Genomic DNA, 23,674 nt, shown 5'->3' with positions numbered 1-23,674 from the left:
CACACACACACACACACACACAGAGAGAGGGAACAACACATTACCCTTCAAAACTGTGTGTAAAGTTCACTTAGCACACAACATTGTGACACAAGTGCGCTGATGTGAAACGTGAAATGATGCAATGCAAAACAACATATCAGACCACAGTGCAGAGCAACGCAGCTTAGCTTAGTATAGGTTAGCAAAATCTAAGAAACACCCCAAGGGCAGTAAAAACATTTTGGATTATGAACATATTCATATTTTGTGTGCACTGACACAATCTGACATGTAAAGCGTCATACTCTGTTATCAGGCGATGAAGCCGCTGTCTTAATGGAAGCTGGAGACAGAGGACTAAACAAGACATCCAGACCAGGGCACAACTCCTGAAGGAGAGGAGAATGAAGTGAAAGCCAGTTGGATGTGAAAGAAGTAAGATTTTTGTGCATCCAAAGTTATCACAAAATCCTTTACAATGTGACTGGGTGATCCAAACACATGGAAAGATAACCCATGCCATCCGGAGATTACTTACAGTTTGAGAGAAAGGTGATGTGGTGTCGTTCCTGGAGGGAGCGTTCTCCTGGTCGTTGAAGAAAGGTTGCAGACTGGGAGATGCTGACAAACACTGAGCAATGTCCTGCTGAGGCGGCTCTTCAGATACCTGAAGTCTCCCGTTCTGTGGCTTCAAATCATAGCAAAGAATGAAAAGATAAGTTCTCCTTACAGGGGAACAGTATTCACAGGCAACGATACTTTTTTTCAGTAACATCAAGAGGTGTAAAACGTATTCTGATCAAGCACTAAAGCCACAAAATAAAAATACTCTGTTACAAGTAAAATCCCTGCATTGAAAATGTTGCTTGAGTAAAAGTATGCAAGCATCGTCAGGAAAGTGTACTTAAAGTATTAAAGGTAAAAGTACTCAATGCAGAAAAATCCTCACATTTTAGAAACTGGAAACAATCAAAACAGTTCTGTGGTTAATCGGCTAACCATTTCAGCTGGACTTGTAGGCCTTTATATTGATGGGTGGTTTTATTTATAATTATTCCTGTTATAAAAACTACATTTGTTTTTGCGTGCAAAAATCTTAATTGGTATAAAGTACCTAGTAACTTAAGCTGCCAGGTGAATGTAATGGAGTAAACAGTACAATATTTCCCTCTGAAAATCAGTGGAGTAGAAGCAGAAGGTGACATGAAAGGAAAAGACTCAAGTAAAGTACAACTACCTCAAATTTGTACCTCAGTAAAAGTACTTGACTAAATGTACTTAGTTCGATTCCACCACTTGTAAATCTGAAATCACGAATGATTCCACCAAATCTTGACACTTTCCAGCACACCTGCCCTCGCCGAGAGATACTGTACATCTCAATTAGCCAAGATGCAATGGAGTTTTTTGTTCCTGCTCTGTTAACAACATAGATCATATTAATGGACAATGTCGTTAGTGTAATTAGCCAAGCAATAGTCATCAGCATCGGGCTAGTGTCAGACAGTCTTATCAAAGACTGCTGTCACTGTGTCAGACAGCGTACATCATTAATTTCCACCGCTATTGCACTCACTGGAGCAGTTCTCTTTCACTATCATGTTTCACTCTCTCTTTATGGAGCATTAACAGACACTGGTCCGTTAGTGCTCCAGTGACAAAGGCTCCTGGGCTTGTCTGACAATGAGTTGTGTATGTAGTAGGATGAGGGGCCATGAAATGTGTAAAAAGAGATGATTTAACATCTGCTGTTGAGTCATTATTTGTGGTGGCGGAAATGCTCCATCTAGACATTTTTAAAAGCCAGTTAACCTGAGTATGAGACACAAACACACGCACGCACGCTCGCATGCATGCACACACATCTCACTGTGGACACCTTTAATGCAACTATTACAGCACTTTGCTACAGAAAACAGTCTGTGGCACAACCAGACTCCCTTTTGTTAAATATGTTAAATATTTGACAATTTTAAATCTTTTCCTGTTTTAAAACCATACTTCAGCTACTTTTGAGTACTTTTGAAAATTCACATAATCAATATCTTGCTTTAAATCTCACCTTTGTATCTTGTTTCAAAAATCCCACGTGCATGCTTTGTTTGGTCTGATTATCCGCTTTAGGCAGCTGAATGGGGTTGTGGCCGGGGAGCTTGGCTGGAGTAGACTGTAATCGCTAGTGGAAAATAATGAATGTAAACAATGTTGTTAGTATTAGTATTAAAAAGTAAGTGCTGAATATAATACTACTAATAATACTACTACTACTAATAATATAAAGAATACATCAGCAAAAAATAGCTTTTTTATGAATCAGTCTTTGCATTCACACATGTTACTGTATATGATTCTGATCCATAATGCTAACATGTTTTGAGATTGTTTACTGCTTGGTAATTGTTTGATCTGTTATACTTCTGTACCATCAAGCATACAAATGGTCATAAACACATTCCGAGGCACAACAAACTAGAGGGACACTTGGGGGCACTATGCAGTTTTGGCCATTTCTTCGCTGTTTTATCGCTCTTTGCTCGCAGGTTTCTCTATAGAGCCCCCCCCCCCCTACAACTTTTGTTGAACGGAGGTTCAGTTGAAAACCCAAGAAACACAAAGCTAAAGCTAAAAATATATGTACTGCTTGAAATATAACTCACAGCAAAATATATGTGTTTGCTTGATGTATAACTCTCACCTAAAATATATGTGTTTTTTTATATAATTCACAGTTGAAATATATATACTACTTAAAGTGTGCCATGTAACCCATTAATTATATTGTTTTGATGAAAGTATGAACTAAATATTAGAAACAGCTAAAACTAAAAAACTTATATTCGTTAGGTGTGACCTTTGTCACACTTTTAAGTGTGCTAAAGGTCACTTACTGTAACAAGTGGAACTGGTCTGAACTGGTCATCTGCTGTGGCCACCTGTGTGATAACGTAGTGGTGGAATTACCCTGTTTTACAAAAGGGAGGGGGTTTTTAGCCTTGACTTTTAGTATAAATATGAGTTGATGTGGCCACTTTCTTCAGCGAAAGCATACCCACTTATCGGGTTTTATCTAGTTTCTGATTTAGATACTCTTTGCTTTTAGGGCAGAAAGGGAAGGGAATATTTCTGTTTTTTGTACTTGTTTTTTGATTATTCACTAAATAATAAAACCACCTGAGCTTGTTGTGAGCTAGGGGACCAAAAGACTTGTATTCCTTGATTTTAGTCATTTAATTTCTCTCTCTCACACCTCAGCTTTCCGAGGGTAGAAGTTTCCCTCTCATGAGGGCAGTTAAGACTCCTCTTTAACCACCTGGGCGAGTTGCAGCCCGGCGGGGATCGACATTGACAGTCAGACCTCCTGTTATCTCCTAGTGGGAGTGCATTCCCCATCCGCTCTGCCGGTCAGAGCCACCGAGCACTTAGCCTCTCTCGGACCGGCGACCAACAAGCTAGCGGGCGTCCTTGAGAAGGAGGGGACCTCCGAGACCCTGGGAGGAACGGTTCCTAACCGTGAGTACTAAAGAAAATCATTGGTTGTAAAGATCCCCTCGGCAGTGCTTAAAATATACAGGGGGACAAGAGCCCGTTAGTGGGGGACGTCTGGGGTAAAAATCTGAAAAGGCCTCTTGCCTCCCTGATCCGGGCGGGGGCCCTTTAAACTTGGCAAGGGTGTGTGTGTCTCTAAGTAAAAAGAACTAAAACAATTATAACTAAAAGTAATAATTACTAATTCATTTTTAAAAAAAGTGTTAAATTAGTGAATCACTGTGTGTGGATCGAAATTAGCATTATACAATCAGGGAAGTATCAAAGTAACTCCTTTTAATATGGCTAACCATCCGCCCCGCTGATAGATAACGGTGTTATTATACGGCAGAAGCGGGCATAGAGGGCGGGGGTTCATGGGGGAAGGTATAAAAGGAGTTAGCCCTCAACCAAACGAGAGCGATACGACACCCCAGTAACTGTCACACCGTTCGACACTTTGGAATAGATATTTGGCAGCTGCTATGTTTACTTGTGTCTGACTCCTCGCTCGGTCAGTCTGCCGCTTCCTCTTTCTCTGTTCTTACAACAATGCTTTCTGCTTCTTCTTTGCCGGCTCAATCATGACAATAGTGTGAAAAACTCCATTGCTACCTTGTTCTTATAGCTAGTCGGTTCCTGAATGGGGGTTTGTAGCTCTATGTGTGCAGTGCCGTGAAGCAGTTATTTACATCACAAGACCTAATATCAAACGATACTGAGTGCCGCTGAGCCCAAAGTTGCAAGGGTGGTTTTTCCGCTCACGGGCACTAGAGCGAAGCCAGACAACCACCTTTCAACCCGAAAAAGTCATATAACCATTACAATGACTCTGAATCTGTTCAGTTAAGGTAAATTAAGCTAAAAAAAACATACCCTCTTTGGAAGAGGGACTAATTAATACATTTGTATATATTTTGAAGTAGATTGCTAAAACTGAGTAATGTACCTGCAGTGCTATTTGATTGGTTCCTTTGCTCCCGGGTGCATCAGTTCTTAGCTTCTCAGGGATGTGACTGGTCAATGCAATCAGGAAGTGGTTGCCACTGCTATCAGTGACCAGAGACGGGGTGGAGTCGCTATTGGGGAGATCCTGTTGGAAAGTGGGGCCTGAGCCTGACTGCTGGTTGAAGGACGCTTGAGATACCTGTACAAAAACCCACAATAACCTTTTAAAAAATCCCCCCAAAAAATCAGGTTAAACTAATTCAATGCTGGCCAGCTGAGCTTGTTATTACATTAAATTACATGTCATTTAGCTGGTGCTTTTATCCAAAGTGACTTCCAATTAAGTGCTTTCAACCTTGACGGTGCAATTTCATAAATTGTTATATTGTTATATTCTATAAATTGTTATATCTGACCAGACCAGGAGACCACTGTTAGGGAGCATCCCTAACTACCGAACTGGCATAATGAGTAAATCTAAAGGATACTGTAAAACACATTTCTCACCTTTAGTGACTTCTGTTGCGGCTGTTGTTTCTTCTGTGTTAGCACCTGTTGGTTAGTCTGCTGTTGCAAAAACAACTTTTGTTGCTTCAGTAGAATCTGTTGGTTCATCTGCATCGGCTGGTGATGTTGTTTCGATTGTTGATGCTGTTGGGACTGCAACAGTTGCTGCTGGTGTAGTTGTTTGTGCTGCTGTTTGTGAGATTTCCTTTTTCTCTGCTGAGAAAGTTTCTGCAGGTTCTCCAGCATCTGACTGTGGTTCTGATTGTTTAGCTGTTGCTGTAGCAAAAGTTTTTGTATGGCCTGTTGCTGGGACAGCTGCAGATTGGCTTGCGGCAGACGTGCATGTTGCTGTTGCTGTTTTGTCGGTGTGCTCCTTTGCTCTGGCTGCGGTAATCCACAAGTGTCTGATGATTGCATAGTTGTCTCACACGCCACTCCATCTGTCTCGATGGCTTCCTCTTTGACAGTTACCTTGCTGACATCCATCTCGCATGAAACGGATGATGGTGGAGGGACACTGGGCTTATCAGGAGGTTCTTGTTTAACTCTTACAAGAACCAGTGGCTCTGGTCCTCCTCCTTTGTTCCCGTGCTCCAGCTGCATCCTCAGCACCTCCACCAGCCTCTGTTTCTGCATCAGCATCCTGGTCAACTCCACTATCTGCTTGTCTTTCTCCAGCAGCAACCTGTCTTTGTCCATAGTCACTACTGGAGCTGTGGTTGTAGAGGTATGGGCGGCTGATGAAACCAGGCAATGTTTCTGCAGTGAGGTCGGCTTTAAAGAGAATTGACAGGGCGCCGGGGTGGAACACTTTGGCTCTTCTTTAATGTTGGTTGGAAGCTGAGCAGCTGAACATGGGTGAAGGCTCGCCTTGGTGAGAGGTGATCTCATCTGGACAGAAAGAGAGAAAATAAAAATAGGTAAACAAACCTTGATATGAAAAAACAAGTGCAAGAGCAGACAGACATGCTAGAGCTAAATGCTGACGTCTACATGCTAACATGCTCACAATGACAATGTTAACGTGCTGATGTTGAACAAGTATAATTTAATGCTCATTACCTTTGTTTAGCATGTTGGTATTTGAGTATTTGCTAATCAGAACAATTAGCACAAAGTACAGCTGAGGTTGAAGGGAATGTCATTCATTTTGCAGGTATTTGGTCATAAAACAAAGATTTGGACAAATCTTGACTGTCTGTGCTATTTTAAAACATCATTAATGTATAATGAATTGTATTTAAGGTTTCAAGAATGTATTATTGTCAACAACAACAACAAAAATCTGACCATTTCCATCAAGGGGTCGCTTTTAAAGCTGGTATCTTCTGGACTCGGCAGGCGGTCAGAGGGGGCGAGCAAGGCAGTTGGGGGGGAGACGGTGCTACCACAGGTCATGCGTTGCCTAGGAGTGGCTGCAGTGCTACCTGCATCAGGTATATATACAGTGGTTAAGAAAGTACAGAGAGAATGCATTATGTTGTCTACGTCTTCCTTATCTTTTAACACTTGAATACAACATTCTCTGAAGAGAGGTGATGGAGGAAGTACAGGTACATTTTGTGGTCAACTAACCAGTCCGAGATGATGTCTGATGGCACTGAAACTGAAACCATTGCTGTTGTTGTGATGTGTTGTTGATAGTGGATGCAGCACTTTTGGAGGATTTTGCTGTTCCTTCAGCCCCTGGCCCTGTGGCACCCCCTACTGTTGGAGACGAGGTAGTGTCACTGCCTCCATTCAGCTCCTGGTAGGTCCTCAGCCGCTCAATTAGGTCGTTTTTGGTGCCGGAGACCGGCAAGCTGCGCAGCTTCAACTCAGACTTCAGTTCCGCGACCTGACAGAAGACGGAGTAACAGAGATATTGAGATTGAAAGAGGGAGGAAAAGCAAAGAGATGAGGACAAACATCAGAGGAAAGAAGAGAAAAAACAAAAAGACTACATAATCCATCACTGTCCCTTTCTTTGTCTGAGTTGGCACGCCACTTTTCTGAGACAACATTTTGTTAACGTAGAATCGTTTACATATGTCAACTTCTATAGACCAATTACTTCACTGACTCATATCTTGTAGACAGCAGGGAGAGCTGTTGCTCTTCAGTGTACTGGCAGAATGAGACATAAGATCATAAACTAACCATGTAGTTTTCTTTTGGATTTTTTTGTTTCTGTGAGGCTAACCTTCATTTCATCCAGGTTTGGGGGTAGAAACTTTGGTTTTGACCCACGTATAGCAGCAGAACCCTGACGGCTTTGACCGCCCTGGTTAGGGGGAGCTGTTGAAGGGGCAGCGACAGGTCGAGGTGGGGAGGAAGTAGTCGTGGAATTAGAGGAGGAAGATGGCTGCTGATCTGTCTGAATCTGTCTGTTGGGGAGAAAGTCAAAGGGGATGAAAAAGATAGTGACCTCTACAGTCTTTAGACAACAAAATACATTTACAGATACCAGAAGCCAAGATACCAGCGCCTCAGTTTTAAATAGGGGTGTTGAAATGAATCATTGCATTGATGCATGGTGATGCGGACATAGATGATTCTGCATCAATGCAGTGAAAGATTATTGTCTTCTGATTATTGTCTTCTGATTTTCTGTTTTGCTGCTTTTTGTTTTTACCTTTTGTCTGCTGTGTTCAGACTCCTACAATTAAAAGGCAGGAGTTCATATATCTGACTGCTTGGATTTGAAAACCATGTGTAGCAATATACAGTATATTAAATTTGAGGAGTTGATGCACCGTGATGTTAAATTGTATCTAATCGTTGGCAGGCTAATCGTTATCAAATTGAATGGTGAGACCAGTGAAGCTTCACACCCCTAGTTTCACTACCGCGGTTCCTACAGCCTTGGGCTTGGACCCCTAACACCACCTTGAATTGCATTTCTCCTGGGTGGTACTACATACTACAAGCTTGGCCATCCACAAAAGAATAGGTACATACTTGGATGGTGCAGGCAGGATGGCGTGGTAGTGCTGCTGCTGCTGATTGAGGATCTGGAGCTGCAAGAAGAGCTGCTGCTGCTGGAGGATTTTGGCATAAGACGAGTCCAGATGGGGAGGAGGCTCTTTATCTCCCTTCTGGTCAGGAGGGATGTACTGATGATACTTTAACTTTTTAATCTAGAAAGCAACACACATGTTTCCTTTTAGGTTTGGATTTACTGGTTCATTGAAATGCTAGCTTTGGTATTTATTTACTACCTCTTTGAGTGTTAGCAAAAGTATAATCTTCATGTCTAAAAACAGAAACAAAACCCTACTTTTGGCTTGTTGTCCTTAGGTTTCTTGTGTCTCTGTGCAGAGCGGTCAGAAATTGGTTTAGGCTGGGACTGAAAAAAGAGAAGGTATGCTGGTAAGTGCGCACTGTAAACTTCTATACTTCAATACATCAATCAATGTAAGTCCTGTATTTACTCTCCATTTACTGTAGCTCTGTTTTTGGTCTCTACCAACTCCTGAGGGAAATGTCTGTCTCTTTAGCTGCGAAAAGCTCCACTATGTTCACCAGCTGGCCATTCACTTTGTCTGTCTACTGTTTGGTTTTGGATAGGTAGCATGAAGAAGGGTTTTGTTGAAAATCGCTAATTGATGACAAGATGATGATAAAACCAAAATAATGAGCAGAGATGGATAATAATCTTGTGTTCCAAGTTCTGTACTGCATGCTCTTGTTTAATATTCTGCTCATCACTACAAATGACAGCTGTCTAATTACAAAGAGTCATCTGATCCATTGTTAATATAAAAAGAAATTAAGGGGAGCAGCTTGAAATCAGAGGATCAAGCACATGTTTTCTTTGCCAGACACTTTTACACCTTTATTGTTTAGTTGGCCTCGACAGATGTCACCTACCTTGATCTGTGAGGTCACCCCTGTCCTCTGGGCAGATAATGCCGCCGTCCCATTGGTCAGCTTGAATGAGGTGGAAGATCCAGAGATTGGGGGGAGAACAGGAGCAGGGGGAGAGACCTAATTGATCAAATGAAATTATACTGTACATGAGAAACACTAATCACTGGCTACGCCATGGCCTTACCTAGAACAAGAACAATAAATCAGCCAGGCAAAAACAAAATCTCCCAATATTAGACTTAGTGGTTTTACATTTTTATTGTACTAACTTGTACATTCTTTCCTTTGTATGTTTATTTGTTATTGTACTCTTGTACTATTATTATTTCTTATATATTCTGTATGTGTGCTGTGTGTCTGATATTTTGCTGCTGTAGCACTGACATCTGACATTTCCCAATTTGGGATCAATAAAGTCTACCTAATCTAATCTATAAAAAACTCCTATCCAGTCTATCAATGTATGGCCTATAGTTACTATATTTAAGTCATTTACCAGGTTAAAACACTGAAGTGGACGGTTTCTGACGTAGTAAAGTGTCATTGATCAGATCAAATCTTAAATAGTGTTAATAAAGTGTGTGTTTTTATCTACTTGTGGCCTTTCACTGATCCCCATAATGCTCAAGTTGTGTACATTGCTACTCAATAACCTGCCAACTACAGTTCAGTTTAGATGAAGCTTCATGCTACATACAAGTTTGCTATTGTTACACAATTCAACTTCCACTCATGACAGTCTTGCATCCATGACACACAACATGTTAGTCACACTTTCTCACTCAGTGATCCTACCTGTGTAGGAGATGGGATGCTGCTCCCAGCCAGGGTCTCAGGTGGGGAGGGCAGAGGAAGCAGGCCTAAAGGAGACTCCTGGTTCATCGGCTGCTCTGGAGACAGACTATAAATGCTGTCCTCATCACATGATGAGTTATCACCTGAAGCCTTTGGAAACTGTGTCTCTAAGAAGGAGAGGAGGGAGGAGAGAGGAAATTGCTGATATCTAGGCAGATGAAAACGTAAATGCAACTTGTTTTTTTCCCTGTAACAAAGGAAACACCTTCTGTATCTGTATCCCCTGCCTTGCAAGGCCACGACAATTACAGCATGCTTTTATCACCTGCACTTACAGGTGTTGAGCCGGCGGATTACTCCCTACAATCCAAACTTATTGCACTGTACCACTGAACTAACAACGTGTGAGCATCCCTAGTCAGCCAGAATCACCAGCATGCCCACTATGAGGAAATGTATCACTGCTTGTGTGTGTCAAGTCCTATAATATTCTATACAAAAATAACACACAGCAAGCTTCTTCTGTGATGTCCACCCTCAGCCAGTGCATTTATGTGATGGCTGCTGCAGAGTAACTTAAATGCTTGTCCTCTCTGCCTGCACAACATGTCTATAAAACACAGTTTTAGATAATATCTTTACTGAGAATAATGCTTCTGTCCTCAGAGTGGCAAAGAGAAGTCAAGCTTTATTTCAGTGATAGTTTTCATTCATCTTAGTTCATGTTCAGTGCAGCCAAATAGGGCTGGCCACCTTATTCATGATGGTTTTAATGTAACAGATGGCGTCTCTCTAAGGAATTGTGTTATGCTGAGAATTCTGGAGGATCAATTGCGGAATTCATGATGTGAATACATTAACTATTTATGTGAGGGCTCCTCCTGTTTATGCCAGCCTTCTGTGCTACTAAGGGTATTCTCCATACAAAATGGTTTCCAGGCTACAAATAAACTAATTGAATGTTTAAAAAAAAAACATATAAATCAGGCAAAGTATTTAAAAAAACAACTGCATAAAAACTTGTCAACTAAAGAACAAATGTTTCCATATCAGCCAGCCTCACATTAAAACATCCTCCAGCACATGAATGAATCCAAGTTGTGGTTCTCCTGCTACTTTTACTCTCAAGGATGTCACGTAATGATTTCATTATGAAGCAGACTTTTGAGCCTTTACAGGGATTTAATGTAAAAAAGGTAGCTGCCAAAACACACTGGACTAGGATAGAGACTTTTTTTATGCTGATGGATGTGTGTTATTTAATTACAGGAGCTGCTTTGGGCTGCAGCAGACAGCTATAGAAAATACACTGCTGGTCATTAATCCAACATCAGCAGGCGATGATGAAAAGACAACATGGGGCTGATTTAATACCCTGTGATCCGATAATGTGATGACTTCTCTACTACTGCGCTGTGCCAGTGTGTGTCTGTGCATGGTGCTTTGAATGTTTGTATCTTTGCATGTCAACCCTGTATAACTCTTGTGTTCTCCAGTGCTCCTACAATAAAGGCCCGGTAATGCAATTGTGTTTATTGTGCGGAGGTGACAGAGATGGATAATCCGCTGACCCTGTACATTATTGTAATCTCAGCGATCTTTCCTCCACACTTCAAACAAGCAGCTGGACCTACCGTCTCTGATCTGATCTTCTAATGTCTAACGGCACTGGACTAAAGCAATAAAATAAAAGTTAGACAGTGCTGCAGTTCTTTTATTGTTGCTGTTATAACGGACAATGGTGACATTGGGGCCATTATATCTGTCATTAGGCACCAAATTGCAATCAAAGCCCTATTCATTCATGTAGAATCCTATCTCTTCAATGGGTATACAATATTACTCCTAATAAAAGATAATGGGTTTTATTAACAGACACTCTCTGTTAACCAGGGATGCAAGGGCATACTATATCCTAGTTTAACATGTATGGTTGTTTGAAGAATGAATACCCAGGTGGAGGGGGAGTTTGTGTGCAATGTGGTTGTTTTGTACACAGTGGATGGGACTGTGTATAAGTTTCAAGTGTGTGTCGCCAGGCATCTGTGTGAATGGCGAGCACAGCTGAGACATCTGAGAGGGAGCATCAGTAGGTTTATGATAGCTGGAGGAGGGGGCCAGGAGGGACATCCTGTCAGGAGCCTAAAACTGTGGGTGTGTTGTGATATATTACACGTTTACATTCATATCACACCTCCTTCCACCACATACACGCAGGGTTAATTTTACCTAAAGGTGTATTTTGTAGCCACTAGGGGGCAGTAAAACACCAAAACAAGCTTGAGAGCTGCAGAGCCACTATGACCTCAAGGCTTATAAAGTTGTTTTTACTTTTAACTTTACTTAGTTACACACCCAACCTGAAGCTAGCCTCCATTACTGCATCTGTATAGCCGCTCTACAGCCAAAGCTTGTTCCTGCTACATTGTTGGTGTCGCAGTTGTCCAAGGTAAAGGAGCCCAAGGTCAGCCTTCTAAAACATAAATAATGCCTGGCTTACCTATGATGACCTGTTTAATGTTGGAGTGAAGAGGTAGGATGTTTTTGTGGATCAGCTCCATGGGCCCTGGCCGGTGGGAGAGCTTATCGTTCAAATCATCGGCAAGGCGAGCTCGCTTCAGCTGCATCTGCTTTGCCTGAATTGACGGCTCTGCTGAGGTCTCTGGAGGCACGATATTTTATTTTTTTATGATTCTTAAAGGTTATTTGTCAGAAATGTCTAAGTTCCAGACAGACAGACAGACAGGTAGGAGGCTATATGGGGTACTCACCCTCCAGGATGTGCATCCTGATCAGTTCAGAACGCTCCGGTCGACTCCTGATCTTCCTCTTGAGATAGTCCTCAGTCTGAAGAAAGAGAACTAAATTGAGACACTTACTCCCTTCTGGATTTTTACCAACTGCCTATCATTTTTCCAAAGCTTATTCTCTTCCCAACATGGCCTTATCTCAATGCTTATTTGTCATTTCCAGCCCTTCTGTATAACATTATTATCCAAGAGTTGCTAAAAAGGATGAGATTGAATGTCTGCTTGAAACAGGCCAGTTTGGACTCAAGGATAGCATACTCACCCGTGCTCGTTCCAAACTCCGTCTCTGTTCGTGGAAGGCAGCTGAACTTTTCAGAGCTTGAAGAATAAAGAGTGAGAGCAGAGCAAAAATGGAGAGAAAGAGGACATTAAGATTGCAGTGTGTGCAATAATCCAACTGAGGGGAAAATTGAGAGAAAAATGGTTCTGATTGGCTCTTTGCTTTTACAGTTCAGACTGAATAAGTTCACTGATGGTGCTCTTTTCCTTTTCCATATTTTGAGTGCCATGTCAGTGTAGTTAATGCACAATAGCTTGGGCAGTGGTGCTATTATCAGGTAAAGGGACACTGAGGGTTCCAGTCCAACAAGCCTCTTTACAGCAGTGGAATTTATGGAATATGTACAGCATTCACAAATGACTCAAGCAAGACTTGCTGTAGGCCTATGATTATGCAAAAACCCAGGGATTAGTGGTGCTGCATGCCTAAAAGCCTAAAGGGTTGTGATGACACCAAAATGCAGCTTATCAGTACAGGCATTATGATTTCACTTCTAAAACAAGAATCTAAACCTCATTCTATTAAATAATGATATATTGAATGTAAGAATACATATAGAGGCAGGTTATTGAGTAACAATGTACACAACCTGAGTATTATGGTGATCAGTGTAAAGGTCACAAGTAGATAAAAACCTGCACTTTATTAACACCATTAAAGATATGATGTGCTCAATGTCACTTTACAGAGTCAGAAACCATCCACTTTTAATTCATACTTTTTATACCTGGTAAATGTTTCATTATTGACCAAGCCCCTATGAATGAGGAAGAGGCTGCAAGATAAGACATTTTAGGAATGTATAAAGGTACTGACCTTAGATTAATTATTGGTGTAAACCATACTGTTTTAAAAGATTGTAGCCATAGTGATGGTACCCATTGGTTTGTGGACTCCTTTATAGTCCTTTAAAATAAATGGGACCATAGTTTAAAAAATAAACATCATGATTTATTGAAGAAGACTTGAAACTAACAATTGAGACCATGAATTCATTATGAAAACATTTACTACAGTAATAAATCAAGTGAGAAGTGGGTCATTTTCTCATAGACTTCTAAACAATCGGACTTCTCTTTGTAACCAGTGGAGTAGCTACAATTATAAAATGTGGTGTACGATGAAACGAGTCTTGTCGGTTGGGATGTATTGTTATGGGTCAGCTGTTATCCCCCCGTCCAGTGTGTGTGCCCTCTCCCCTTATCCCGCATGTCTGTCTATGCTGTTTCTGTCTTCACCTGGTAGTGGCAAGAGGAGTGATCAAAGGACCTAGGTCAAGGGGTGAGGCCATTTATCCCTGTTCAGATTCCTGCACAGTTGCAGCACATTCCATTATTCACCTTAGCAGTACATTTACCCAGGCTGTTCACCTGATCGGCGCCGTATCATTACATCCACCAGTCTGGTAACTTGGCCCGTTATTCTCAGCTCTTGTCTAGTGCATTTGTTGTTTTCCTAGTGTTCCTGTCTAACTCCTGTTCCTCTGTTCAGATCCCGTTCAAGACCTGCTGAATTCCCTATTGTGCTCTCCTGTGCTTCCTGCTTCTCTGGAATCTAAATGAACCAATGACTGAGATGTTAATGAGGGTGTCTGCATCCATATTGAGTGGGCAGAGTGTGATTGGTAGCCCTTTGCATCACAGCTCCACAACTTTAGGACAATACTGCTGCCTGGTTTATGTCTCAAACATACAGTTAATGCAACCAAGAACTTTTTAATGGCTAAACAAAGGGTTATTTGTGACCAAGTCAGTCACCCCTGACTGCAGTACACATCGGACCAGAGAAGAAGATCCCCATGTTTAGAAGTAAACACCCTCAAATTAAAACTGAGAGTCAGCACTTTCATTTCGCAGTCTCATTTCAAACCCAATGTGCTGGAGCTAACACAACAGAAAGTGTGTGGCTAATACTTTCTGACTGCACTACACACAGACACAGACACACACACACAGACACAGACACACCCACACACCCTGGGGGAAAACTGCTGGTACCTGCTTAAGCCTGAGTTCACATCACTGAGCATTGTCACACTGCTGGTACTCATTCTTGCACACCCTGGGGCCGTTAACCCTCTTAGACCTCTAATAACCCAACCACAAGGGAGATTGAACCTGCCTGTCAGTCAGCAACATGGGAAATGAGCGGTGCGATGACGGGATGGATGAGCACAAAATGAGGTCTTTGGAAGTGGGGACAGGAAGTGAAAGGGATGGAAATAGATAGGAGGAAGATGGAGAATCAGAAACGTGAATGCGGTTAAGACGGGGAGAGAAGATGAATGGAAAGAGGCAGCTGGAAGAAAAATGGAACAACAGACCGAAGGGCAAATGAAAAGGAGGAAATAGAGAGTGGTTGGATGAGGTCAGGGAGAAAAGACCCCATTATGTGCATGAGTGACTGCGTCATGGCTTCTTGCCACACTGAAACCAGCATTCCATGGTCTTTAAAATTTGAGAACATGAAGAAGCAACTGGCAGTGGTTGTGTTTTTATTTTTGGTCTGCAGCTGACCAGTGCTTTGTTTTTTGTTATGTAGTAACGGACTAGTTTGTTGAGTAAAAAACTCTCCTGTTTAATACTTTACTTTAAAGTCGGTTTAATATGGTGTGACTTATTTGTCAACCTCATAAAATAGCCACAAAATTACTAAAATATTACTTCAATCATCAACAAACACGTCAAGTTTGTTGCGGGCAGTACATATAGTACATAGACCAGAGATGTAGCCATTTCATATGTGAGAACTTTGTGAGAGCAGCTCCAGATCCATCGGTAATGTGTAAATCTAGTACACTGTTCTTTTTTATTGCTCCTGCTGACAGATATTTGGGAAAACCAGTGCATTAATGTTTAGCGTAGCTAACCTGATAACCATGTGTAGATGAGCATGAACCGAGAAACATTTTTAAGCATCTGAGAAGTGTATAAATAACCTGATAGACAGGGTATCACACTGTGGGCTTATTATAGCACTGAGTCAAATGAACACACCCAACCACACACCACGGTCCCACGGCTAATGGAAGAAAAAGAAGCTTTCTCTACACAAAGCAGGCATTTGAAAGATTATTTTGGATGGGTAGTGGGAGGGATAATCGAGAGACGGTTAGCGATAAAAAGACATGGGGGGGACAGAGGATGAGGGCGCAGAGAGAAGGAACCATCACAATGAAACAAACAGAAGGAAGGCGCTGAAAAAAGAGCGTATTTGGGAAAAAAGGGTAGGATGTAAGCATGTGTACTGGGAAATAGTGGGAGGAAAAAAAGAAATGAACAGGAGAAGGAGATGAGTCAGAGAGAGAGAGCAGCGTGGTGTGCTCTAGCGTGGTGATCACTGCCGTTCTACAGTGTGTGCAGTATCTCTTCAAACTGTCTATAGTAGAGACTACCGGGACAATATAAAAAGGTCATGTAAAAAAAGAAGGTAGCCTAAATGTCAGTGGATAATTGTTCTGCCAAGTCCCTTCTCTGACATCAACAACATTAAAATGACATTCATTACCTTACAATGCGATTTCCATTCTGTGTGGCAAACCATGAAGGTGCAAACTCAGGACAGCAAGAATCAAGTGCAAGCACACTTGCTTTGAATAAGTCAAACCACAAAGAGTCACATGTAAATGTAACTAAAAGTGCAAATACTTTTTTATTGTTTTATTTTTTTTTTTATCCATGGTGCAATCAAAAGAGATATGGTTTTAGCCTTCGGCGGAATATGTTCAGACTTTCAACTGCCTTAACCAGCGCCTCCTGCTAATGGCTACTTAATGTGCATGTGAATTACGTCATCGGACCATGCCGATGATGTCTGCATTCTTCCTTCTTTCTTCCTTCTCTTTCTTTTTCTTTTTACAAAAATGAAACCAGCACGATATTGGGAAAAAAACTGACAATGCAATATTTTTTTCCCTGCAATATACTGCCAAAAGGAAAAAATTTTAAAAGATGACATAAATACCGTAGCTCTATTTTGAAATAATAAATTATTCTTGACTACTTTGGTGATTTTGTAGCAGAGTGCATCTACATAGAAGATAAAAAATTAAAAGGATGACTTTATGACAATGAATTCATGTTGCTTCCTCTAAATTTCAGGTTGTGGTCAACAAGCGGGGCCAGCTTGTTAGTTTGATAAATTGATCAGACCTGCATGTCACGCACACTAGCGACTAGTTAGACTAGATTTGTGTTATGTTTCCAGTGTCGCGGCTCTGAACTGTAACGTTAGTTGGGACGGACGGACCCCTTGTTTCTTTAGGCTAACTATATTAGCTTTAGCCTGGCTGGCAGCAGCTTTCTGCAGGGGAAAATGGTTGAGATGTTGTGATTATGTTGCATTAATCAGGTGATTTAGTTCACATTTGCAGTGAACATAAAACACTGACAACTGTAGCTTAATAACAATAAAAAACTAAATAACAATAAATAACTATCACGCATCACTGTGTCAGCGGCAGTTGCTGCCTACGGTACTTTTCTACACACGGAGAACCTCACTTCCCATAACAACCCCCGTCGGACTAATGTTACATAGACACTGCCCACATGGCTACCTGTCTTAAAGGGGAAGGGTCGGCCAGTAATAATCAGAACGGTAAAAGTTTATTTTTCTATAAAACAGCAAAAATGTTTTAGCGTCAACATTGCAATATCCTGCGATGTGACTATCGCGCATGCGCACATCGCGATGTCAATGTTAAAACACAATATCGTTCAGCCCTACTTTATTTAATATATTTACTATTCATATTTACTACAAAGCAAGCGCATTTCTTATCCGATTACTTGATTAATTGTTCAAGTTGATCAAATTGATTGAACCGAAACACAAGTGCCAAGACAGACAAGAGCTGTGATAACACTAACACCTCTGGTCATACTTGGCCTGATCACAGCTAGACTGTCTCTCTGTCTCTCTCTTACGCCCATATGGGTATATCAGGGTTTCTGCAGGTTATCAAATTTAAGACTTTTAACACCTTTTTAAAAACCATTAAAAATGACATTTAAGACGTCTATCACAATATCAACTAAGCCCTAAATTCAGTTTTTTTGAAGCTGCTAAACTTGCACTTCCCCATAGCTGAAGAATGAAATCCCTTTTATGTCTATGGTACAATATAAAGAGACTCGCACCAATAACACAAAAGCTGATTGGCTGCAATGTAAGTTACATGTAGGTCTCATTTGTAGTCATTATACAGCAAAATTATATTTGGATTAGCGAAAGAAAGAACTACAACACAACAGACATTTTTTAAATGAGTATAATGAGGTAGTGTCGCATGGACGTGGGGAAATTAAGACCTGTTTAAAATGATTTAAGACCTGAGACCGGTTATAAAATTTAAGACCCCGCGGAAACCCTGACATACTCACTTCACAGACAATAAGCAACTAAACAGCACCATTTGTCATCAAATTGTTAACAATACAGTACATTTCAACTCGCATCCTTCCATTTTAAAGTAGTTCTCCACCAGATGAGGTCGGAGCCGTGCTCATTATTTAAGCTGTCTGTCCAGAAAGATAAGAAAATGGTCATTGTATTGTAAAAGGAGGAACAGTGTGCTTATTTGCTGAAGCAGAACATAATAGGTTCCTGCAACAGCAAAGTGAATGCATGAAGTAGTAAATAGTTTACAGGCAGCACATTCAAGTATTTACCAGCTGAACAGATAACAATAGGAAATACTAGCAGATAAAATGATTAACATCTGAACAGGATGTTCTTCTCATGGTATTTTATGAAAATGACAGTGACACTTAACACTGCAGACACATTTTCTATTGAATGGATGTGGACAAAGAGCCAAAAGCATATACTAGTGGCACTTACAGGCTGCCATCTAAAGCATCTAGACATTTGGAGTTTGATGGTGTACGGGAAAATCTCTCGACCAGATAAAAAGCAGTAATTGGGTGTTCACGCTGGCAATTGACGCACAACCTTGATTCACCTTATTTTGAAGACTGAAACAGCTATCTGTCTGGAGACGATGGCACCATTTTAACCACAGTCTAAATCACGTCAGAAGACTGCCGTGTAGCAAGAAAACGAGGCTACACACAGGAGACACGACAGATTCTCACAAGCAGCGACTGAATGAAAAACCTCAGCAGGAAACAGTCAGTTAAATGAAAGGGATAGACACTCAGTTGCTCGTTTTTTTGTTAGGTACACCTAGCTAAAACTAATGTAGTTTAGAACAAGAGCCCAGCAACAAATCCTACCTTCAGAAAGAGTACATGTTGAGTTTTTGCATATAGAGGGTATTATTGAGATTGTTAAATTGTATTGCATTATACTGAGAAGTGCTTCTGTATCCAGCTAATTGGGCTAAAACTGGAAATGATGAATTAAAACAGAAAAGAAAACTGAGCCACAGGTTTTATGCTTTGTTTTAGATATTTTTTAGATATTTATACTTGTGTACTTTACACTTAAGTGTTTCAGGATTTTTATTTAATTTTGTTCTTCTGCTGCTTTTGTTTTGGTGAGGCAGAAAATGAATATGTTGCACTTTGATGGACAATAAAGTTGTAACAGAAAATGAATCTGAAACTATTGCAATAATCACCTTATTGTTTTGTCATCTTCCCAGCAAAAAACATTTTCAGGATTTGTCAGAGTAAGCTGGAGGCCATTATGGATTAGACTGTTGGTTGGCTAAAACAAGCTATTTGAAAACATCACATTGGGCTTTGAGATATAACAGGTATGTATTACTATTTAGTGAAATTTGAGAGACCTAATGGTCAATCAAATAATCGGATTAACCAGCAATGAAAATAATTGTTACCGGCAACCGAGTCTTCTTGTAGTCAAAGGTTGCTTTTTTTATAATTTCATTTGAAACTCACTATTCTTTACATATAGTGTTTGACGCTGCGGCTGCATGATGCATAACATCATCTGAAAAATTAAGTAATCCACTTTAACCATAAACTACATCAGAGTTAAGGAAATGTTTACTGACTTCTGTCTATCTCATTATCCCACTGACATTTTGGATGAGCCATGAATGAATGAGCCATGTTTGAATGGTTGGGGTGATTTTAAAATGGTTGCATCAGATATGTGTTAAATAATCCCATGGAAGGCTGACATTGTGATCAATTTATTGTCTGAAACTATTAAACAAAATGGAAACAAGTACTTTTTCAGAGCATGGACCAAGATTTTTCACTAAAAAACATTGCTGTCTACTTACGCGGCATGATCCCCTGGTTGATCAACTCTACTCTGGACCTTCTCTGTTGCAGCTTCAGCTGGAGAACTGAACGCCAAGTTAGAAAAAAACAAAGAGAAAAAGAAAAAAAGTCAGTCGATGCACAATGAATACAGAGAGGCGTTTAACACAGTTCCCGGCTACAGAAAGCCACAAAGGTAGTGACATTACTCATAACTTAGGTGCAAGTAAATACTTTACACAGCATTTAATAACAAGACTTTCAGTTTATGAATGCATGTAATAATGGTGATATCTGGTGTTCCACAGAGGTTTTTATCTACCCTGTTAGCTGCTGATCAGAACTACTTCTCTGTGGTCCTCTGTGAGAAGACGTATAAAGGTTATGTCTCACACTACAGAGGGATGGGAAACACACAAACGTGAACACACACATGCAGTTTCCTGTTTCAAGTATTTCATTAAATGACAGACACACTTTACTGCCGCATGTGTGACAGTTCATCACCGCAGAGACATATAATGTGTGTCTAAGAGAGATAAGGGAAAGAGATCTACATGCATGTTTTTTGTCTGTTCAGGTGTGTGAGGGCTCAGATAACAACAATTTTCAACACTATTAATAAAAGATAACTGGTATTTGCATTTGGGGGTCATGGCTCCATGTTCACACGCTAAGAAAAGCTTTCAAACTTGCTCTGACTCACCACGTTCTGAGCCAACCTCACATTTTCTCAGACGAAAAACATGTCAGCAAAAAGCCTGAGGACCGTACTTCCAATATTCAGATCCGCGGCTGCTCTATATCTGGGTCATGAAATCAGCCTGAAAGTGTAACAAAATATAGCATCTGGAAACATTTTTGGTAGAGGGCTCTTTTACCCACACCACGACCATCTGCAGTGACAATTTTAGCTCACACCTTTCCACTGCAGAGCTGGGGCTGAGGTTTTGCAAAGTGGGGTGTACGTTGCTGTACCTACCAGTAATAGGATAGGTATTTAAAACACATGAGCTTGCCTTAAGTTTACACTGTATGCTGTTAATATTCAATTAGAGACCAGTTCCTAATGCCATACATAATAATAAAGACAAAATGTTCCATGAAGTCTCCTGTAGTGTGAACAAAAGCCCTCCCTGCTGAGTCATTCTGTCTGATCAGGTTGATATGAAAGGACAAATCCATAAAGTCCAAATTTACTGCTGCCTCTTCTGGGCTGAAGCCAATCACCTTAATGACATTGAAACTATAGCTCAACTTTCCCCAGCACAGCAATCCTACACCGCGGACTGAAACTCACATGGGGTCACACAATCAGCGTCACGTCACGTTCAGTTCATAAAACCAACAAACTAATTAGGGGTGGGAATCACCAGACGCCTCGCGATATAATATCATCACAATACTTATGCCACGATACAATATTATTGCGATTTTAAACATATTGCAATATTCTGCAATATACTGCAAATTAGAACCTTTTATCCAACTAATTTTCCCCAATTTCCAAATGATGTACATGGAACATCTGTTTCATCTAAAAAGACAAATTTCTCTGTTTGTTCATTTCACTTCAATTTTATTGCTGCAAAATGGGATTGTCTAGTGGACAAACTGACCAACACATATATAATAAAACAATGATACTTGGCGCATGTGTATCGATACAGTATTGCTACTGAAAATCGCAATACTATGCTGTATCAATGTTTTCCCCACCCCTAAAACTAATATACCACAAAGATGCCAACAAAAATGTTCAACTGGAGAGAGGACGAGATTTGGGAACTTCCGCCAGTAAAGGCCTGCATCCTGCTTGCTCCAGAGATAAAAGGAGAAAGGTCTACAGTGTTTACATTAAGTTTTACGTTACATAGGACATTATTTTATTAATTTATTCATGTTTATGTTGAAATAAATATACATATCCAAGTAGTTATGTCTCCTGCTGTATTGGTTTGCGTTCTTATGGACGTAATGTGCACAAATAGATCTTTGAATATATTCACACCAACGTATTTTTTGAAACTGAATATTCAAATGTAATTTTTGGCCAAGTTTGACAGCCCTAACATACAGCAAAAAATTCAAAAAGCTGTGTGTATTTTGATGTATTTCTGAGGATATAAGGAAGTGCAGTGTTGAGTGCGAGCTCTAGAGATGTACAGGAAATACAGTGGTTTGAAAAAGGGTTTTCCCCTTCCTGATTTCTTATCTTTTTGCATGTTTGTCACACTCAAATGTTTCAGATCATCAAGTTAACACAAGTAAACACAAAATGCAGTTTTTAAATGAAGGTTGTTAGTATTAATGGAAGACAAAATCCAAACCTACATGGCTGTGTGAAAAAGTGATTGCCCCCTAAACCTAATAAGTGGTTGGGTCAATTAGCGGCAACAACTGCATTCAAGCGTTATTTATGTTATGTTATGTTATTTATGTTAAGTGGTGCGTTGCCACACAGTGTGTAGTGTGTTGAGAGGGGACACCTTTAAACTGTTACACCGCCAAACGCCATGCTGGGTACATCGCATTTCAAGACTCAAGGATGTAACTTTCTGAATGAATGCTTTTGTTCCTGGAAATAGCCTGGTCCTGAATAGCTAGCTGTTCACAAATGACGCGTACACTCTAGCATTACTAGGGGACTACGTCATAGCATGAGTAGTGCTTTTTGGATGAGCAGTATCTGGTTCTTAAGCTGCTGTGTTAAGTGTGCAGTCACTAAATGTGTCTGATGCTTGGTGCTGGACATAAAGAATTGTTTTTTTCAGAGCTTTCTTGATGGAAACAGCTGCCTGCTGGCGTTAAAAACAGTAACAAAAGCAGCTAGAGTGAACTAAAGTTGTAAAGTTTGGGTACTGTCTGAATGCACTGTGCTGAGGACTGGCACTATTATTTTGCCCAGAACCTGGCTGAAACTGTATGCTAAACTCATTTGCTTGAACCTTTCATCTACGTCTTTCATCCTCTGCTCCACATCTCCGGTCCTATTTCCATCTCGACACAAAGTGACATTAACCCTCAGATACCAAAACTTTCTTTTCTGTTTGTCTCTGTCAAGTCAACTAAAAAAAAAAAAACTAGCCGGCTATATATTTAATTCCCCCGACATGCCCCTTAAATCTCACACACTCAATAACAGGGGGAAGAGTGCTTATCTTTCTCATGAATCTGCCCCTCTTGTTCCTCTTTTTCAGTTATCACAAGTCTGCATTCAGTAGTTCCTACATTCTTGTTTTTTTCTACACAGTAGAAGACAGAAAAGATCTGTGTGTTCACACGTTTCCAAACTGGTTGGCAATAATGAGAGCAGACTCTGTCGCAGTGGCCCTCTGTGTGTCCTACAGTAGCCTGAGATAATAAACAGTCATCCTCGTTTGATTTCTGTGATGAGAATGTGGCTGACGCAGGATGGTGCAGTTTCTGGCTTTGGCAGGGGGGGGAAGATTTAACTAGATCTTGCAGGCAAACATGGCCGGACTAACAAAACAAACACAGATACTCATTACAATCATGCAAAACATTTGCAAGCATACACAGCAGTGCATATTTAATTTGTACACACACATTTAAATACCTCTGCTTGAATATTCATACACTATCATGAAACACAAACATGCACACACGTTTTCGAGGCTGATGATTTGTGCCAGGAGATGACAGGCAAGTGATGCAATGTGCTGATACAGAATCTATTCTGGGAAAGTGTGCTCATTGCTCAAATGCCACTACATACAGCAAGTGTACCTTCACACAACAACAGTGTAACGCAG

General features: G+C 40.6%; 1 protein-coding gene across 7 annotated transcripts in view; it reads right to left on the bottom strand.

Moving 5' to 3' along the window:
- Window positions 1–23,674, bottom strand: part of LOC116703154 (myocardin-related transcription factor A) — a 35,455-nt gene that overhangs the window by 1,331 nt on the left and 10,450 nt on the right. For 2 of the 7 annotated variants that reach the window (XM_032537787.1, XM_032537790.1), the window contains 16 exons: window positions 19,919–19,984; window positions 12,682–12,737; window positions 12,381–12,456; window positions 12,110–12,271; window positions 9,610–9,776; window positions 8,815–8,931; window positions 8,222–8,290; window positions 7,903–8,081; window positions 7,145–7,328; window positions 6,538–6,799; window positions 6,253–6,389; window positions 4,963–5,853; window positions 4,457–4,654; window positions 2,045–2,158; window positions 521–670; window positions 288–371 (listed from right to left, as the gene is read on the bottom strand). In XM_032537787.1, coding sequence (XP_032393678.1) covers window positions 288–371; window positions 521–670; window positions 2,045–2,158; window positions 4,457–4,654; window positions 4,963–5,853; window positions 6,253–6,389; window positions 6,538–6,799; window positions 7,145–7,328; window positions 7,903–8,081; window positions 8,222–8,290; window positions 8,815–8,931; window positions 9,610–9,776; window positions 12,110–12,271; window positions 12,381–12,456; window positions 12,682–12,737; window positions 19,919–19,984 — 2,912 coding nt within the window. Of the gene's footprint in view, window positions 1–287; window positions 372–520; window positions 671–2,044; window positions 2,159–4,456; window positions 4,655–4,962; window positions 5,854–6,252; window positions 6,390–6,537; window positions 6,800–7,144; window positions 7,329–7,902; window positions 8,082–8,221; window positions 8,291–8,814; window positions 8,932–9,609; window positions 9,777–12,109; window positions 12,272–12,380; window positions 12,457–12,681; window positions 12,738–19,918; window positions 19,985–20,220; window positions 20,271–23,674 lie in introns of those variants that run through there. The other 5 variants (XM_032537793.1, XM_032537788.1, XM_032537789.1 and 2 more) reach the window with 5 other exon arrangements.

Source organism: Etheostoma spectabile, chromosome 15, assembly GCF_008692095.1.
Source record: "Etheostoma spectabile isolate EspeVRDwgs_2016 chromosome 15, UIUC_Espe_1.0, whole genome shotgun sequence".
In the NCBI taxonomy this organism is placed as follows: domain Eukaryota; kingdom Metazoa; phylum Chordata; class Actinopteri; order Perciformes; family Percidae; genus Etheostoma; species Etheostoma spectabile.
The sequence above is the reverse complement of the archived record's forward strand: the minus strand, read 5'-3'. Positions and strand labels throughout refer to the sequence as shown.